This window comes from Dendropsophus ebraccatus, chromosome 7, assembly GCF_027789765.1.
Source record: "Dendropsophus ebraccatus isolate aDenEbr1 chromosome 7, aDenEbr1.pat, whole genome shotgun sequence".
NCBI lineage: Eukaryota > Metazoa > Chordata > Amphibia > Anura > Hylidae > Dendropsophus > Dendropsophus ebraccatus.
Window position 1 is genome coordinate 56,653,856 of NC_091460.1, and position 11,953 is coordinate 56,665,808.

Here is an 11,953-nt window from a genome sequence, read left to right on the forward strand (position 1 = left end):
CTGTACCAACATTTGCCGCGAGTGTATTCACATGCTGCATTGTTGTTTGCGTTTTCTCACGGATTGTCATGTTTAAGCTCAGGAAGAAGGTGCATGAAAAAAAAATGTATGCATTATTGTTAGTCACGTGATTGTCTGCTCCCATTACAGTGGTTTCTAACATGCATTTCTCCCGTGCAGTTAATACGCAGATGATATATATAACGCAGAAAAACTGCAGCGTGTAAACACTGCGTACAAAAATGCTACTGTAAAAAATAAAAAAATAAATATATATATATATATATATATATAAAATAATAATAATAATAATATATTATTATTATTATTATTTTTATATTGTTGTTAATAGTTATGATATGATAATTAGAAATATACAGATCCATATAATAAAATACCTATTCCCACTGACTCCTTAGGACAGATGCCTCCAAACGACCTTTTAATAGCATAATAATAAAAACCCATAATAGGAAAATAATAATAGTAATAAATAGTCTATTGTGATAATATTACTAACATTACTAACTGTAACAATATCTGTAATGAGGAAATAATGGTGGCTTGTATCATGTAGATTATAGTCTTTACTCTGATTAATACTTGATATTACTTATATCTCCTAACTATGGGAACACTATAACAATAGTCCTATCATTGTAGTAGAAGTATAGGAAGAGCACTGCTTCTTGTCAGACCCCCTCCCTTCTATTATATCTATCACAATATAATTCCCAGAAACCGTCTCAGAAAACCGCAAATAGAAAAAGAGACGCGGAGAGCGGACGCGATTTTATTCTATTCAATATTATGCGGAGAGTTATGTGAAGATGGAGAAGAAATCGCATGGTATGAGAGGCTATAACCAATTACTGATAGTAATATGACTGTTGTAAGAGGATATAGAGTATATAGGCTCAGCGCTAGAGAAAGCTACAATAAACGCACCTGATGGAGGACAGCAACTCTGTATATGACATCCCTTATATACAGGACCTAGGCTACCTAGGGGGGCAGGGAAAGCTGTGTATCCAGATAAATACATGGTACAGAGAAAACTGTGTATAATGGCAGCATGTACAGTATGGGATAAATCTAGGACAGGTTGGTGTATATACAGTATAGAGCAAAGTGTATTATTGAGGAATATATAGGGCACAGTGCTTTGTACTATCAATATGTTGTGGAATAGAAAAGGCAGTATAAGGTCAGACAGGGCTCTGTGTACTAGCAAGGTATATAGAGAGCAGGAAGGGTTGTCTGCACTAGCAAGGTATATAGAGAGCAGACAGGGCTCTGTGTACTAGCAAGGTATATAGAGAGCAGGAAGGGTTGTCTGCACTAGCAAGGTATATAGAAAGCAGACAGGGCTCTGTGTACTAGCAAGGTATATAGAGAGCAGGAAGGGTTGTCTGCACTAGCAGGGTATATAGAGAGCAGACAGGGCTCTGTGTACTAGCAGGGTATATAGAGAGCAGGAAGGGTTGTCTGCACTAGCAGGGTATATAGAGAGCAGACAGGGCTCTGTGTACTAGCAGGGTATATAGAGAGCAGGAAGGGTTGTCTGCACTAGCAGGGTATATAGAGAGCAGACAGGGCTGTATACACTAGCAGGGTATATAGAAAGCAGACAGGGCTGTGTACACTAGCAGGGTATATAGAGAGCAGACAGGGCTGTGTACACTAGCAGGGTATATAAAAAGTATACAGGGCTGTGTACACTAGCAGGGTATATAGAAAGTAGACAGGGCTGTGTACACTAGCAGGGTATATAGAAAGTAGTCAGGGATGTGTACACTAGCAGGGTATATAGAAAGTAGACAGGACTGTGTACTAGCAGGGTATATAGAAAACAGACAGGGCTGTGTACACTAGCAGGGTATATAGAAAGTAGACAGGACTATGTACACTAGCAGGATATTTAGAAGAGAGGCAGGGCTGTGTGTACCAAGAGGGTATATAGAGAGCAGACAGGGCTCTACCTATTAGCAGGGTATACAGAGGACAGGAAGGGCTCTACCTATTAGCAGGGTATACAGAGGACAGGAAGGGCTCTACCTATTAGCAGGGTATACAGAGGACAGGAAGGGCTCTACCTATTAGCAGGGTATACAGAGGACAGGAAGGGCTCTACCTATTAGCAGGGTATACAGAGGACAGGAAGGGCTCTACCTATTAGCAGGGTATACAGAGGACAGGAAGGGCTCTACCTATTAGCAGGGTATACAGAGGACAGGAAGGGCTCTACCTATTAGCAGGGTATACAGAGGACAGGAAGGGCTCTACCTATTAGCAGGGTATACAGAGGACAGGAAGGGCTCTGTACTGGCAGGCTACTCAGCACGTAAATGAGGCAGGGGTGAAGCCCCCTTATATTACTGTAGCTGGGGGCACTTGAAGTGAATGATTTGCACTTGCTGGTAGAGCTGGTAGAGGTCAATGGCTCCTTTCATTTGAATGTATGCAAAGCTTAATTGATGCTAATCTCCTCTGCAAGACTGATCACTGATGTTACACAAAATCCACATTAAAGAAGCCCCCACCTTATTCATACTCACCACAACTGTCTTCTCAGATGTAGAATTATCAAATGCACCAGACACGATACCATAAATAACAATACTCACCATTCCACATTTGGACTTAAAAAAATTGCTTACCTAACCTATTGTATGAAAAATAAAAAATAAAAATTTTAAACTGATGTATGATATCTAAATACAAAAAAATAATATATATATATATATATAAAAACATATATATATATATATATATATATATATGTTAAGGGTACAGTGATATATTGGCCAACTACACTGCTATAACACAAACAATATACATCGCTTTTGTCAAAAAATCCATAATAATAATAATCATGATCATCATCATCATCACTATTATTATAATATTATTAGTAGTAGTATATAAATGAATAATTAAATGATAATTCCTATTTTCCCTGAAAATACCATTACAACTACAAGGCATTTTATTTGTATTTTGTATTTTATTATTAACAATCAATCAAATAAATGGCACACTTTTCTTTTGGAAAACAAAATGCACATGTAAAAATTGTTCCCTTTTTAATAGGCATTCATAATAACTACATATAAATAAATGAACCCTGAACATTCAATCGTTGTGGTTAATATGCTCAGGACAGGGAGGGGGGAAATCAAAGACAACGTGCAGATTCTAAAGAATAAAAATGTTAAAAAAATAAATAAAAAGTGTGAAATCCATTTGAACAATAAAAAAAAAGAAATAAATAAAAATCTCAACGAATAAACGGACAAACAAACATTAAGGAGGACCCAGATCCTTTTCTCCATAGAGACATTGAATAGACTAAAGGATTCCACATCATTTACTTCAACAATTGTCGACATTGTGTACTTATAATAACACCATACAACTGTCACATTATAACACTGCTGGAAAGGACACAGAAAGAGAAAGCATCAACATCCAACTAATATCTAGAGGTCTTGTGCCTTTAAAAATCAATTAAAAAAACATAAACATAAAACAAACAACTATTTGAATGTGAAACAATGTAATAAATAGATTCTTATTACACCCAATGCAGAATAAGACAGACCCTGCAACACAGTGCAAATTATTCCTGTCAATGTAGAGAGTCCAGCAACGAATAGTCGTGATGTACGAATAAACCAGAAGAAACAGGGTGAAAAGCAGTTTTAACATAGTGCTAATAATTCATATATCGGACATGTAGGGGATGGAGCAGAGTCCTCGGTGCCTTGTTTAACCCTTCCACTGCCTCAGTTGCCTGTCCCGCTGGCAGTGAAGGAGTTAAATTGTCTATACAGCTAAAAATGGTCCTTTTTTGAGATGATTTTGTGGAAGTCTGGGAGGTCTAGAAAGGATCTGCTGCTGGGTGCTCAGGCTTTTGGCATCCTCCCCAAACCCATTCTACTAGGTGGTCTCAGCCCTAGTACCAGTCTATGATACTATTTGCTGGAGTCTGCACTCAACCTTCTTTCCCTGAAGCCAAGTGTCACCTGTGGGATCCAGAGTGTCCACCAGATGTGGTTCCACCTGCTGGCTGAGCCTGGTTGTGAGTTGTCCTGGGCAGGTACTGGAGCTGAGGTGGTAGATGTCCCTCATCATCGTCATTGTTATTCACTAAGAACATCCAGCAGGCAGCGAGTGACCTTGCAGATCTCAGCACTAGTGCTCATGCTGGGGGGCTCAGAACATGCTCTTGACTAGAGTGGCTTTGGTACTGTTGGGTCTCTGCAGGGAGGATAACACACTGGCAAATGGACCTCCTAAGGAGTCAGGGATGGAAGTGATGGTGCCACCTGGACCAGTGGCCCAGCCTTGTGCCCCTCCTGTGCCCCCTACCACCGATGCAGATGACAGGCCTCCAGATCCTTGCACTCCTTTGACTTGTTCTGTTGGGCCACCAGATCCTTGGGATCCTGTAGGGCTAGGGCCACCACCGCAGCTTTGGGTTGGGTTGGGGTTGTTACCTGGGCCCCCAGTACTGTCAGGGTCGGTGATCTTGGTCTCTTTACTCTCATCATCTCTGGAGGAGTCGGATTTCTTCCCAGAGGAACCATTCTTGGCTGCAGCAGCTGCGGCTGCTGCTGCTCTTTCCTGCTTCCTAAACTTTGCCCGACGGTTTTGGAACCAGACCTAAGGGTGGGGAAGGGGTACACAGGGTACCAGGGTAGAGGGGAGAGAGGCACAGGGGACCAGGGTGGGGGAGAGAGGCACAGGGTACCAGGGTAGAGGGGAGAGAGGCACAGGGGACCAGGGGGGGGGGGGAGAGGGGCACAGGGTACCAGGGTAGAGGGGAGAGAGGCACAGGGGACCAGGGTGGGGGAGAGAGGCACAGGGTACCAGGGTAGAGGGGAGAGAGGCACAGGGGACCAGGGGGGGGGGGGAGAGGGGCACAGGGTACCAGGGTAGAGGGGGGAGAGGCACAGGGGACCAGGGTGGGGGAGAGGGGCAAAGGGTACCAGGGTGGGGGAGAGGGGCACAGGGGACCAGGGTGGGGGAGAGAGGCACAGGGGGCCAGGGTGGATGGGAGATTGGTAGAAATATGGGTCATATAAGAGGAAGTGTATGGAGAGAGGAAAAAAATATGGAGGGGATGGAAGGAAGGAAAGGAAAAAGAAATAGAAATGTTCATTAGATTTGATTCAAGAAATGACATTTGCTATATAAACTTTAAGGAAACTGTCTCCAATTGAACTAATATATATATATATATACATATATATATATATATATATATATATATATATATATATATATATATATAGTACAACCGTACCTGTACTCTGGCTTCAGTGAGGTCTATCTTCAGAGCCAGCTCTTCTCTGGTGTAAATGTCAGGGTAGTGGGTTTCAGCAAACACCCTCTCTAACTCCTTTAGCTGAGCGCTGGTGAAGGTGGTCCTGATCCTCCTCTGCTTCCTCTTCTCATTGAGACCACCATGGTCAGTGAACAGCTTGTAGGGAACTGCAGGGATAGAAGAAATAGTAAGTTTAAAGAAAAGCAAGAAAAGAAAAAAAAACATGAAACAGGAAGCAGTGCGGAATAGTACAAAGTGATATATATATATATATATATATATATATATATATATATATATATATATATATATATATATACTAAAAGTGTGTGTATAGATCAGTTTAATTTTAAAACTCGCTGAAATCGTGTAGTGTCTATAGTGTCTAGTGCCATGTATGTGGGAGCATCTCTGTGAAATCCTGCTAAAGTGGCTAATAATATGTAGGGTGATGCCCAGGTGTGAACTGTGTCCAGCAGCAGCAGCTGCGGTTGTAGTCCAGCCGAGTCCCAGCATTTTAGGACAGTGTCTTCTGGTGTGATGAGTCTTTCTCTTGGGTTATTTAATTATTTGCTAAGCTTTACGTCTCATCCCAGAGTAAATAAATTATGCCTATCATTTTGGCAGCTTAAGATAATTTTGTTGGCGGTTCGGGTGTGACTACCAGGATAGTGTAACCCTGTAACTGAATTACTCCTCGCCTGCAATCGCTTCTAACGTGATAAATTCTTTCATTTGTGTAAGCAAATTTCGTTTGGTAAATACTAAACACATTTCCATTTTCAAATGCAATCAAGAATTCCTATATACAAGGGGAAAAGAGCTCCTTGCAAGGATTGGGGTGGGGGAAGAAGAGCTTGGAGAAGAGCTCCTTACCTGCTGCATAAGGGCTGCTCTGGTGATCCCTGAGTGTTCCAAGGCTACAAGATCCTGGGGTGAGGGATGGACAGCCTGAGGTAGCCCCAAAAGTGGTCCTGATAGGGTTGTACTGGAAGCCACTGGCTTGGCTGCAGGAACTGAAGTCTGCATAGGCTGATGCCAGGCTGGAGGTGTCCATGCCAGCCATGCAGGACTCATAGGCAGAGGAGTTAAGGTAAGAATATTCCATTTTATACATTGAAAAGGCTCGGAAAGTCTCACCAAGGAGGTAAAGAAGAGACTGAGAGCTGAGGGCTGCTGGTGATGACTTGGAGGAGGTGATGTGCTCTGCTCCACGCCTGCCTCAGCACTGGCCTCCTTACTAGCAGCAGAGCCTAGTTTTATGAAAAAGCCTCCTATGAGATGCCTTGCCTGAGGTCTCCAGAGCATAGAGTCCTCATAATAAACTTGGCTCTTTCCACTTGGACAATAGCAAAGCGGTTGGTCTTATTGCTGGCGCTTTTTACATGACAATAACTCATCAGTCTATTGGGCTGGCACTGGGGGGACTTAGCTGTCCAACCTCCCTATCATTGATTCCTGCATCTCTAATTAGAATTTAATAGCACACCATCCTCTCCCTTCTAACCAGCTCCCTGCCCTTTAATTCAATCACACTCTTTGCAAATAATGAAAGTTGGGTGACGATTCTCCCTGATCCAATTTCCCCCCCAGCTTTTAACCGATCATATATACCTTTGGCAATAAATTGAGATGCTGTGGTTTTTTTTTTAACTCTTATTTGCTGTGTGTGTTTTTCCTAGCCCCCCTAGCAGGCTTCATGTCAGAGCAGCCATAATGTAAGGGGTAGCTACATGGGTGCCCAAAGCCACATGCGCTGCCAAGGCGGCAGGGGCACCATGGAGGCACCAGCACCTCGGTCACTGGGCTCTATACTGGGGGCTGGGGGACACACTGCTCAAGGCTTGTGCTATATGCACATAGATGGACCAAGGAAATCAGCAATGTAGTTAGTAAGTGGCTTTGCATTCGACTCCTGTATGTATTAAAATCTCATCTGCCATTATATTTATGGGTGCACAATATTACATCTTGTTGAAATGTCAATAATTTAATACCTTTGTTTAATTTTATTTTTATTTTATATATATGTAGCAGTGCTGATTTTGTATGCATATGTATATCACATATCTCCTAGTCACATATAGTATGTGGTTGTAGAATCACATTACAAAATAGAATGTTTTTCTATCTATATACTATCTATCTATCTATCTATCTATCTATCTATCTATCTATCTATCTATCTATCTCCTATCTATCTATCTTCTATCTATCTATCTATATACTATCTATCTATCTATCTATCTTCTATCTATCTATCATCTATCTATCTATCTATCTATCTATCTCCTATCTATCTATCTATCTATCTATCTATCTATCTGTCTATATATCTCCTATCTATCTATCTATCTATCTATCTATCTCCTATCTATCTATCTTCTATCTATCTATCTATCTATCTATCTATTTATCTCTTCTATCTATTATCTATCTATCTATCTATCTATCTATCTCTTCTATCTATCTATTATCTATCTATCTATCTATCTACCTCCTATCTATCTATCTATCTATCTATCTATTATCTCCTATCTATCTATCTATCTATCCATCTATCTCCTATCTATCTATCTATCTATCTATCTATCTATCTATCTATCTATCTTCTATCTATCTCCTATCTATCTATCTATCTATCTCCTATCTATCTATCTATCTATCTATCTATCTATCTATCTATCTATCTATCTATTATCTATCTCCTATCTATTATCTATCTTCTATCTATCTATCTATCTATCTATCTATCTATCTGTCTATTATCTATCTATCTATCTCCAATCTATCTATCTATCTATCTATCTATCTATCTATCTATCTATCTATCTCCTATCTATCTATCTATCTATCTATCTATCTATCTATCTATCTATCTAAATTTGCATTGTTGTTGTTTATTATTACTATAATGCTTTATTAGATTTACCAGCCTGTCCCTAAAGTGCAACCCCTCTCCCTCCACCATGAACCTCCTGCCGTAAATTGCGAGGCAAGTGACATTATTGCACAGAGATGATGGTTCCCATTCCAGTGCCTGGGGTGGATCTAGTGAGGAAGAAAACATTCATTATTCTCTTCATTTCCCCTGCACACAATTTCATTTTGGAGTCATTTGTATCAGTTTGGCAGCATGTACTGTGCTCACTGTGATCTTTCTACATCATCTTTTCTTCTTCTCAGGCCACCAGTGGGTGAGGCACCTGCAAAGGAAAGAAAAATCCCTCTAAACCGAGTGTGGGTATTTTCCATGATCCTAACATGTGGATAATTAGTTCCAGTGCATTCATTACCCCCAATAACAAGTCCATAATTAAAGGAACACACTCATAAAGGCTTAATGGGGGATTTAAGTGCTACACTACTTACCAGCTTTATTCACAGCTTGAGTCAATAGGCAAAAACCAGCACATTAAGATGACACTTTGTGGCTACCGGGTGTTTTATTGCATTTGATAAAAATAAAGTCTCTGGCCAGAGTCCTTGTCTGAAACAAAGATGCACTTTGGAGTCCCAAGGAGTCATAAAGTTCGTGGAGTTTTATGGCCCAAGCTGATAGGTTTATGGCCTGGGCTGGGAGCCCAGTGTGTCTGGGATGATGAAGGGAGAGGAAGGCTTTGCTGGCTGCTGCCTGGCACCATGGTGGTGCTAGGGATGGGAGGAAAAGAAATGGCTACAAGGTTTTAGTGACAAATTGCAGGATTCTTCATGTGCTTTATTTTGCTTTTCTGGTGGCCTGGACAGCAGGGGAGAATAGGGGCAGAGGCATCAGTCTTCTCCCCTGCTCCCTATGTAAAGGCCTGGGAAGACTAATGCGAATCCAAGCACACTTACTCCAGCAATTTATCTCTATGCATTCTTGTCCTCATGAATATCAATACACATTTTGGTCACCTCTGCGGAAACTAATGGGTCATTTTTCCCCCCAACAAAGAATCTGGAATGTGAACCCGGTGTTATTCTGTATTGCTGGGATAGGACTCTGCCTGGAAGCTGGGCACTGTGTATTACATGCGGCACGAGGCTAGATATACTGCTCTATGGACATCACTGTTCTCTGGAATAGGGATGGAACAACTTTTCTTATCTGAATTTTTTTTTTTATTCCTTTTTTACTGTGATTTCATTGCATTGATGTTGTTATGGGCAATTTTATGTATTTATAGTTATTTTCTATCAATGAATCAAACTTTTATCTCTTTGATTTATTTGCCTATTGTTCTATTGTTTTGTATAGTTTAAATATTTATATTTGATACTTATGTATAGTTAATATTTTGACTTCTATTTTTACTACTAGTATGGCTAATGTAAAATAAAAAAAAAATTATAATAAAAGAAGGAAAAAAATAACATGAAATTCTACAGTGTTTGCTGCATCTAAATGTAATATTTCTCATGTCTAAAGAAAAATCAGATTTCAATTAAATACATGATGACTATATAGGGGAATAAATAGATGGAATAATGGCAATTATTAATTTACTATGCTTCATGTTATTACATATAACACTAAGGATTACATGTTTCTTTTCCCTTTTCAATGCATGCTGTATTTACTCGTTTTTTTTTTTTCATTTTCCAAATATATATGGGTTCCTGGTTTCTATCCCCTTCGTGTCTGCTCTTCACTCATTGCTCATTGCTCTGATTATTTTTTCTTTACGTGTCTGCTTATACATTCTGCTAGTAAAAATCTAAGCACAAAATCTAAAAACAAAAAAACACACACACAAACACACACACACAAAAACCCTATTCTTCTCTCATACTCCTGTGTATATACCTACAGCTTGATGATCCTTTGCTTCATTCTATCTTACCCTCACACCGTTTCTATATTCTCCGCTATTTTATTAGTGACATCTTCTTATGGGATCTCAATTTGCTCCGACAAGAAACCTCCAGTCATTTACAAGGAGACTTCCCTGGGTTTAGCAACCAATGAGCTCAATTAGTGCTAATCCAGTTTTACCTATTCCAGTGTCCTCCTAATAACATTTATCGGTTCAGTACAGTCCTTTGTGGTGTAAAACAGAAGTACTCCTGGGCTGGGAATTGCTTTACTTATTTACACTGAAGAGTCGTCCTGGGATTGACAATGTGGGCCGCTAGGTGGCGCTGTTTTCTCGGTGTGTGTATAGAATGTTTATGGGAAGTAAATAGAGGCGGTAACAGTAATGAATGGAAGAAACTTTGTTTCTACAGCGTGTTGTCAGACATTTCTATTAAACATATACAAAATAAAATAAGAGATCTATCTATCTATCTATAATATATATATATATATATATATATATATATGTTTTTAATGTTTTATGCAGAAATATATATTTTTTTCCCGTCTCTGAAGTCTGTACTATACAGCCTAGAGTCACATAAGCCTGAAGTCTATGTTCAGTTTTTTGTTCTTTTTGACTACATATAAAATGAAAGATCTATTCTGCTTCTATGTGTCTCCATGGCAACAGACAGCAAACAATGCGTGTAGTCTGATTCTGTGTTCATATTCCCTGCTATATATTCTCTAATTCTAATACCATCACATCTACTAACTAGCTTACCATCAGGGAATATGTTGCCAGTTTGGCAGAATGATTTGCAGACATATACATTACTGCATTGAGATCAATTGACCAAAAACTACAAGTAACTAAGTTTAGTCCATTTCAGAGCATTTATACTTTAGTTTTCTGTGAGATTGAATAGGCTGCCATTCTGCCAACATAATCACTGAACATATTTAAGTGTAAAATAAGGGGCAAGTGGATGAAAGTATGAGACTACCAGACTGCAAGATTACACAACATAGCATTAGTTTTTTGTCTGTTGCCATGGAGACACATAGGCGTAAATAAATAAAATTGTGTGTGATTCTTAGACTAGGCATTCTACATAAGACCCAGATTATTAAAAGTGGTGCAGAATGGTTAAAAACCTGGTGCACCTTTAGGCTATGTTCACACTACTTAAGTATCGTAATGATCACGGTCGTTGTTGATCATGGCGGTGACTACTATGGTACTTACGTAGTGCTAAACCTGAGGGAATCCTAACCAGAGTGTATACAATCCCGGCCGGAGTGTATACACAGAATTCCTCACTGCATCAGAATTCAGTGGCGGATGCGCCCGCATCCAAATTCAGTGACGGTAAAGATCATCTGGCCGGTACTGCAGGGATGATCTTTTCTGACACCAACCATTCCACGACCTGGCCGGGTCACGGAACAACCCGTGTCTTAAGCAGTGAGAACATGGCCTTAGGATGTGTACTTTTAAGGGGTACTCCGGCAATTATTATTTTTATTTATTTATTTTTCAAATCAACTGGTGTCAGAAAATTATATAGGTTTGTAATTTACTCCTATTCAATAATCTCAAATCTTTTCTTTTTCAGCTGCTGTATGTCATGCAGGAAATGGTGTATTTTTGCAGTGCTCTCTGCTGCCCACCTCTGTCCATGACAGGAACTGTCCAGAGCAGGAGAGGTTTTCTATGGGGATTTGCTTCTGCTGTGGACAGTTCTCAGTCATTGACAAAGGTGTCAGCAGAGAGCACTGTGCCAGACTGGAAAGAATACACCACTTCCAGCAGGACATAAAGCAGCTGATAAGTA

General features: G+C 39.9%; 1 protein-coding gene across 1 annotated transcript; it reads right to left on the bottom strand.

Moving 5' to 3' along the window:
- Positions 1–3,040: 3,040 nt before the first annotated feature.
- PHOX2B (paired like homeobox 2B) lies at positions 3,041–6,755 on the bottom strand. Its single transcript, XM_069976503.1, has 3 exons — positions 6,209–6,755; positions 5,312–5,499; positions 3,041–4,668 (listed from the first exon to the last, which is right to left on the bottom strand). The coding sequence occupies exons 1-3, from the start codon at positions 6,447–6,449 to the stop codon at positions 4,219–4,221; spliced, it is 879 nt and encodes a 292-aa protein (XP_069832604.1). The 5' UTR covers positions 6,450–6,755; the 3' UTR covers positions 3,041–4,218.
- Positions 6,756–11,953: the final 5,198 nt, after the last annotated feature.

What these genes read in the sequence shown, in the direction of transcription:
- PHOX2B (XM_069976503.1), bottom strand. Translation starts at nt 6,449, where the DNA reads ATGTATAAAATGGAATATTCTTACCTTAACTCCTCTGCCTATGAGTCC. An exon ending in GAGCAGCCCTTATGCAGCAG is followed by an intron (nt 5,500 to 6,208) that starts GTAAGGAGCTCT and finishes CTATCCCTGCAG; the next exon opens with TTCCCTACAAGCTGTTCACT. An exon ending in TCACTGAAGCCAGAGTACAG is followed by an intron (nt 4,669 to 5,311) that starts GTACGGTTGTAC and finishes CCCCACCCTTAG; the next exon opens with GTCTGGTTCCAAAACCGTCG.